The sequence below is a fragment of the Phaethon lepturus genome, unplaced genomic scaffold (genome assembly GCF_000687285.1).
Source record: "Phaethon lepturus isolate BGI_N335 unplaced genomic scaffold, ASM68728v1 scaffold28936, whole genome shotgun sequence".
In the NCBI taxonomy this organism is placed as follows: Eukaryota; Metazoa; Chordata; class Aves; order Phaethontiformes; family Phaethontidae; genus Phaethon; species Phaethon lepturus.
The window spans coordinates 2,210-9,727 of NW_010544571.1; the positions used below are offsets into that span (position 1 = coordinate 2,210).

General features: G+C 58.5%; 1 protein-coding gene across 1 annotated transcript in view; it reads right to left on the bottom strand.

The window, feature by feature from the left end:
* Positions 1–7,408, bottom strand: part of USP36 (ubiquitin specific peptidase 36) — a gene marked incomplete at its 5' end in the record, with an annotated part of 9,365 nt that extends 1,957 nt beyond the window's left edge. Inside the window, 12 exons of the mRNA XM_010288729.1 lie at positions 758–828; positions 1,551–2,228; positions 2,507–2,633; positions 2,930–3,030; positions 3,328–3,468; positions 3,769–3,877; positions 4,202–4,284; positions 4,687–4,757; positions 5,140–5,207; positions 5,854–5,956; positions 6,259–6,369; positions 7,187–7,408. Coding sequence (XP_010287031.1) covers positions 758–828; positions 1,551–2,228; positions 2,507–2,633; positions 2,930–3,030; positions 3,328–3,468; positions 3,769–3,877; positions 4,202–4,284; positions 4,687–4,757; positions 5,140–5,207; positions 5,854–5,956; positions 6,259–6,369; positions 7,187–7,408 — 1,885 coding nt within the window. The remainder of the gene's footprint in view (positions 1–757; positions 829–1,550; positions 2,229–2,506; positions 2,634–2,929; positions 3,031–3,327; positions 3,469–3,768; positions 3,878–4,201; positions 4,285–4,686; positions 4,758–5,139; positions 5,208–5,853; positions 5,957–6,258; positions 6,370–7,186) is intronic.
* Between the last annotated feature and the right edge of the window lie 110 nt (positions 7,409–7,518).

Consider the following 7,518-nt stretch of genomic DNA (forward strand, 5'->3'; position numbering starts at 1 on the left):
TCTTTTTGGAGGAACCAGAGGTGACCTGGCTGGGCCCCTTCTCCCTGCTGCCAGGAGGAAGGTGGTGAGAAGGGTGGGCAGTGGAACCATTGGTCATGGGGGAGGCTGGGAGCCGAGGGGCTGAGTTGAGGACAAAACTGAAGGCAAACTTTTCAGGATTTGGCAGTTTGAGAGCAGATGAGGACAGTCTGTAGGACAGGAAAAGAGGCTGACATGATCTGAAAGCCAAGTCAGGAGCAGGAGCTCCTCTCTTCCTCCCCAGCCCAAGGTGCACAAGCACAGAACCCAACTGGTACCATCTCAGCCATAAGATCTGAATCAGACCCTGCTCTCAGAGCAGCAGCTGCAAGCGCACAGTGACTCTGCAGCTGCCCCGTGCCAGCCACGCACAGGGCACACGCTGTCCCACAGGGAATTAGGACACAGTGAGTGTTGCTGCAGCACCTGCTGATGGTGAAGGTTACAAGAGAGACCCGGAGCAAGATCTCGACCAGGCTGGTGCCTCCTGATCCCACAGGACACTAGTACATGGTCAGAGCCTGCAAAGCTCCCTCCCACCCTGTGCCGGCAGTCAGAGAAACTGCTCTGCTTCTAGGATCCAGCGCAAGCCCTGCCAGCCCAGGAGAACAAGAGAGCCGGCTGCCAAAATCGCCGCCCAAGCCAGCTGCGATGCCAGACAGTTGCCTCGTGGAGTACCCAAAGGCTGCTACTGGCCTTGCTCCCATGCAGGAGCCTGGGAGCGACTGGCACTGCTTACCTCGACTTGCCGAAAGGCAAGGGAGTGGAGTCAGGGGGAGTGGTGTTCGTGGGGCAGGTGTGGTCAGCAGACTGTGGGCGAGGTTGTGCATGCTGGTCACTTCTGCTCACCTTCTGCGTGGTGCTGCCCTGCAGTTATTGACATAAATAAAAACTCGGTGGTCTAAAGAAAAGAGTTTCCGTGAGCCAAGAGGAGAAAATAAAAAGAGGAGCCCAGAGAAAGGGGAGAGGAACGGACACAGATGGGGGGAGGAAAATGGGGGGTGATAGAAGAAGAATCAGAAGTGTTTTCAGTTAGAAGCACAAAGTAAAAAAGAAAGGAAGGAAATTTAAAGAACAGAAAGCCCAGCAAACTGTCCTGAGTCCTGGCTGCACAGCGGCGCCCAAAGGGCCAGTCCACGCTGCTGCCCAAGGAGGAGGCAACTCCAAAGCCCTCCTGCTGCGGTGTCACCTGCTTCCACTTGCCCCAGGGGACACGCTACCCTGAGACAGCTGGCAAAGCCACCCCACTGCAGGGACTGGCACGGCCCCCCCTCCATCCTGAGCAAGAAGGCAAGAGCCACTTCTCCTGCATCACTCAGGGTGCAGGGCCAGGGCCCCTGCTGTTGTTCACATCCCCGACACAGAGGGAGGACAGAGTAACTGCTGCAGCCCTGGGGCTGAGGGGCTCTCGCCACCCACCCCCAGCTTAGCAAGATACCCAGCATTAGCTCTATACTTGCCCCCAGCACAAAGCCCCAGTACGGAAGGCACAAGGTGCCTAGTGAAGACTTCGAGCAGAAGCTCAGACTCACCTTTTTGGCAGAGAGTGCCGGCTTCTTGGCTGGTGGTGGTGACACAGTGCTGCTCGGCGCCAGAGCAGCGTTGGCCAACAGGGAGGATTTCAATTTCGCCGGCTTAGAGTTTTTGGGGGCAGATGGCTTGGCGCTGGGGCCAGCAGCAAGGTCTGTGCCACAGTCTGTTTCCTGAGAGGTGCAGAAGCTGCTGGTTCTGCTCTTGGCCTTCTGGGATGCTTTGGCCAGCTTCCCCACTGTGCCATGTGCTGGGCCGGCAGCATTGCTGCTGCAGAAGTCCTTCTCCAGGGTCGCAGCATTCAGCTGGCTGGGGCTGGGCTCCAGCAGCAGCTCGGATGAGGTAGGTGGCTGCTTGCTCTCCTGGGAGCCCTGCTGGGTCAGCTCCGCTTTGTCCCTGGTTGCATTGCTGGTGTTGCAGAAGTCCTGAATTGCTCTGGGTGCAGAAGGCAGCTGTGGCAAGGAGCGTGGCTTCTTGGGCCTCTGGGCTGCATCATCAGGCAGCGCTGTGGCCGTATGGGTGGCTTTGAGAGGCGGTTTGGGTGATGGGAACCCAGCAGGCAGCTTCCACGGACCAGTTCCGTTTGGCACCTTCAGCCTCGTCCCAGAAGCGCTGCGGGCCACAGGGACTCCAACATCCTCTGGCCCTGGCCGTTTCTTCCCTGGCAGCACATCTGGTCTCTAGACAAAGAGAAAGAGAGAAGTTCAGCAAGAGGAGAATTCAAAGAGCCAAGGTCAAAGAGCGATACTGACCTCCCTGTCCCTCCCCAGGCACACACAGGAACCCTTGGCCCAGCAGGATTCCTCCTGCAAACCGTCCTCCCTCACACCTGCCCATCTGGAGCCGTGCGCCTGCCTCCCTGCGAAGCTGCAGCCCACCTGCCCTTAACAGAGCAAACAGAGGGGCAGCAGCTCCCAGCTCCCGAGAGCACTGGCCGAGAGCAGCCTTCAGGACTCACCTGGCCCATCAGCGGTGAAGACAGGGGCCCGTTGTTCACAGTTTTCTTGACCTGATCAAAGGTGTTGCCAGCGTGGCCAGCAGCTTTGTCAATGGGCTCCTCCAAGCTCTTCTTCGGGTTGGGGAGTCTGGTGAAGGCAGAGAAGCGTACTTGTTAACTGCAAGGGTTTGAGTAACTGGAACACTCTCATTGCACACAAGAAACAGGAGCAAGAATGTCCAAGGTGAGGTGCTCTTGATCTACAGCGAAATCATGACAAGGGCTGGACCTCTCCCCGCCACCCTCCTCCAAGCCAGTGCACGCACACAGGCATTGGGGCTACTTGGGCCAAGCTCCTTCCCACACGCAGGCACATGCTACCAGCCCTGTCCCAAATGCTGAAAGCATGGGGCAGAGAGGCCAGGAGACACAGGGCACTCTCACCTCACGTAGAACAGCACGTAAGCCTGCTGGTTGAGGACCACTTTGATGTTGCTGGAGCGGACCAGGTCATCGTTCATTTGATACCACTGGCCATTGCTGGCCTGCGGAAGAAGAGAGAATGGGGTCAGGCTGTGTCTGGGGACTCTCCAGGCCTGAAGAGCAGTAGGAACAGCACCCATCAGCACAGCTCCTCTCCCCAAAACCCACAGGCAGCCCAGGGCAGGCAAGGGAACTCTGTGAAAGCAGACCTCCACACTTCCTGTGGTGGAGCACATCTTGTACCCCCCATCCAGAGCTCCACACCATGCACATCTGCTGAGTGGGCTCCTTTCTGCGCACTACAGGGACCCACGCACACCCAGCCCAGAAGAGGTGCCAAGAGAGCGCCCTGGGCTCACCTTCACATAGCAGTAGTAGTGCCCTGCACGGCAGCTGTACCCAGAGTGCACCAGTACTGCATAGAGTCCATAAATGACAGGATCCCCGTGTTTCTGAGACATGTAAGGGCGGATGTCCAAGAACTCGGGGTACCCCACGTCCTGCGGAGAGAGGATGTGTCAGGAGCCTGCGCAGCAGACAGCTTTCTTGCTAGAGCAAGGGAAGATCACGTGCCCTACGAGTCCCATCTCTTGAGGGAGGGGGACCCGCTCTCCCCGAGCCACAATCATGGTGAGGAAGATGCCAGGATGAGCCAAACTCCAACCACACTGCACAGCTGGGGAAGGGCTGCAGGACTGAGGCAAAGTTTGCGCTGTACACAGGACCACCTCCCACCCTGCTCTGGACAGCAGGGCCTCAGGCCAGGAGACAGCCCCAGCTCTGGATTGCCAAGCACTCACCTTTTTGATTTTTCCTCCAAAGTCAGCAAACCGTTTCAGTGAGATTGTGAGAACATTGGAGGCTCGGTGGATGGTGAAGCATTTACTGGCCGACACTTTCTTCTTACATCTGCACAGGAAAAACTTGAGCTATTCAAGCTGTTCCACCACCAAGATGATTGCCAGCCCTGGCCAAGCAGCAAACCCCACAGAAATGACTCTGCTGACACCACCAGGCACCACTCCAGGGCACCTGCTCACAGCCATGTCTGCTGGCCCAGGTCCTCCTCATGAGAGGAGGGAGCTGAGGAGGCCTTCATCGCAGGCTTCCACAGCTTCCACAGTTTAGCCATGGAGCAGGTAGAGAAGCCCTCCCGCATTGCAGTAGGCTTTCCACCTGCTTCCCCCCAGCACACCCGCAGGCCCCTTCCCGCCTCCAGCCCCACACACTCACTGGGCACACATGTAGGCGTTCTCTCCGCCCAGCATATCTGGCTTCACAAACAGCTCCAGTGCCTGCACTATGTTTGTGGCTTGCTGCAAGGACAGAGGAGAGGTCAGGGCATGAGTGGCCTGTCCAAGCAGCAGCCCGGCTCCCCGCTGATATGCTGACCCCCGAGAGATAACCCAGAGCCACAGACTACATCAAACCTATGAGCCTGCCACCAGTTAGGCACTGGCCAGCGTTCCGTGAGGAATGGCTGGGCTGCCCCCCAACACGACGAAGCGTCAACAGGGGAGTCATGGCTCATGCTCAGGCAACAGGCACTGCTCTGCCAGGCAGAGAAGGCAGTGCAACAACAGAAGCTGCTTCCCTCTTGCCTGCACTGTGCTTTGACACTGGCTGGCTAAGGAGCCTTGAGAGCAGTAACCATGTGGTTGCAGGAACAACCCCCATGACAGCAGAGCTCCCCCCCATCATCGACCCTGCCACAGTACCTCGATCTCCAGTGACAGGTCCAGGTAAGGGTCATAGGTGTCCGAGAAGCTCTCGCACACCAAGCACTTCACTACAAAAGAAAGAGCAATAAGCACACCCTGGCACAAAACTTGCACCCAGCACCACCCCAGCACAGCACAGGCAGCTGCAGCATTCCCCCTCTCCAGGCCTGGGCTCTGGGATGTGAGCACCAGAATTCACAGCCTGGCAAGGAGGAAGGCTGGCAATTCCACTATGTGCTGGGACAGCAAGTGTTGCTAGACAGCTGGCAACAGCTTCTTCCATCGCCACAGCAGGGGTCACGACCCACAGGTTCTGCAAGACTGACCAACTGCAGCTCTCAGTAATGCACATATGCTTAGCAATTTTTCCAAAAGATTTTTACTGCAAGGCTCTCAAGGAAACAGCAGCCCTGAAAGTCACAGGTCCAGGACCTGGCAGCCAGCACTCACCACGGGACCGCAGGTAACCGCCAAAGATCTGGTGAACCAGTGTCGTGGCCTGGGTCTGGCGATCCAACCTAGAGACAGCAGCGCCAGATCTCACATCGCCCCTCCACAATGGCCACCCCCACGGACCACTGTGTCCGCAGGACAGCTCCCCTGCGCGCTCTGGCCAGCAGACGGGCTGCAGAGCTCCAGGAGTGGAGGGCAGCTGCAGCCCCTGCCAGTCTGTTCCCCCAGTGCCAGAGCTCAAGGGGTGGCACCAGGCTCCAATGCGCACCTTCCTCTAGAAGGAGCAGAAACGCCTGGCCGGAGCTTAGAGCTGGGCACTGCAGACAGAGGCAACGCAGGCTTCCCGGGACAGGGGGCCCAGGGGAAAACTGCTCGCCCACAGCCACAGAGCTGGGGCCGAATTAGCAAGCCCACCTGGATTCCTTGGCAATTGGGACAGGATATAAACCCATGGCAGGGTTTGGGAATGGGACCACAGCTATGTTGGGGCAGAGGAGTCAGGAGAAGGGAGCAGGCAGAGAACAGCCCAGAGCTGTGACACAGCGGGGCAGAGCGTTGGGCCATCCACCCGAGGACCCTGGAGTCAGTACCTCCCTCTATGAGTCCAACCTGGGGGACACAGTCACCCCACAATCCTGTCCTGCGGGCGCAGGGGACCAGAGAGGGGACAGCAGAGAAGAGCAGTGACAGGCCATCAAAGGCCCCACATACTTGGTACAGTCAATCAGACAGGCCTTCTGCATGGCATCGATGGTGTAACGCAGGAACTCGTGTGCATCCTCCTGTCTGCCAAAGCGGATGTGCCCGGCAATGCCTGCAGGAGAGGGAGGAATCAGTCCGAGCATGTGCTGCAACGAGATGCAGGCCCTCCCTCCCTCTCTTTTGGGGCAGGGACTCCACGGTTTGAGCCCCATCAACTCAAACCAGACGTCAGATGCATGCCGGCCATGGAGGAAGCCCCACCACAGCCCATGAAGTCACCAGCCCCTGGCAGGCTCAGTGAGTCATCTCAGAAGAGCTGTCTGCCAAGAGCTGCCCCGATCTCAAAGGTTTCTGCTCCTGCATTAGTCACTGCTCTCCTGCATGGCTATGGGAAGGGAGGGCAGCCATCCTTACTCTTGAGGTTTCGTATGAAGTACACTGGCTTTATTGCGTTGCCGCTGTTGGCAAAAGCCTCGATCACGTGCTTCTGCATAATGCACATCATGCAAAAGCCTCCTTGGTGACCTGGAGCAGGAGAGGAGAAGACAGGATGTTGGGGACAAACCCAGGAGAGACAGAGGCAGTACAGGGAACGGGGGATCTCTGGTCCAACACCGCTCAGCCGTGCTCCGTTTTACCTACAAGCTCTGTGCTAGAGCACAGCTTTGGGGCATCCCAGGTACACAGGGACTAGCACAAGCCCCCCTGGCTGGCACAGCCCAAGTCACGGTACCAGCCACTGCAACCCTCCCTGCAACGAGACAGCATCCTATGTGGATGGTCACAGGTACTCGCTGGAGGAGCCCACAGGTCGGTCCTGAGGGGCAGATCCCACCAGAGCTCTACGGATGCAACTGCAAGCCCCATGTGCTCCCCTTGGTCACAGCTCAGAGCAGGACCCACCGGACTCCATTTCAAAATCACCAATAAACAGCACCTGCTGCCTGTACACAGCCTTCTGCCCTGCCCTCACACTGTCCCCACAGGCAGGGACTGTTTGGGACCCCCAGCTCAGCCACCAGGAAGCCAGCAGACCCTGTTGGACCTGTCTTTGTCCTGGCTACACCCAGCAAAGACAAAGCCTCCTCAGACACAAGGATGCAGAGTTCGGGAATGCTGCTACGGCCAGGAAAAGCAAGCTATATGCAGGAATGGTCTCTCAATGGAGAAACAGGCAGAAGGGAGCAGAGAAGGCACACCTTGACACCTGCGCACCCCTTGCCAGAGCAACATGCAGAGGTGCTGAGCGCAGCACTGGGAGCAGGACAAGTGGGCACTCCTACTCCCCACCGGTGAAGCCAACCCAGCCCTGCTGCCCACCCAGCCAGGCCTCGCCACTCACAGGTGCGGCTGTGCTCCTTGGAGAGCAGGTAGTTGGCAAGTGGCGGTGTGTAGGTCAGGCACTGCACCGTGGCGTTGAGGAAGCAGGTGTTCCCTAGATTGTGCAGCCCGGCGCCGATCCGGTGGATCTGCTCCCACTTCATGGAGAGGCGCTCCACAGGGAACAGCACCTTCTGGGGCACAGGGACCCCATCCCCCAGGTCCCCCAGGGCATGGTCACTGCCTGCGGGGAGAAGGGCAGTGAGCCACGGGAGCACGGAGCGTGGGGAGGGCCCCCCTCGCCCTCTCTGCCTTACCCTGCTTGCCGGGCTGCCCCTCCTCGGTGTCACGGTG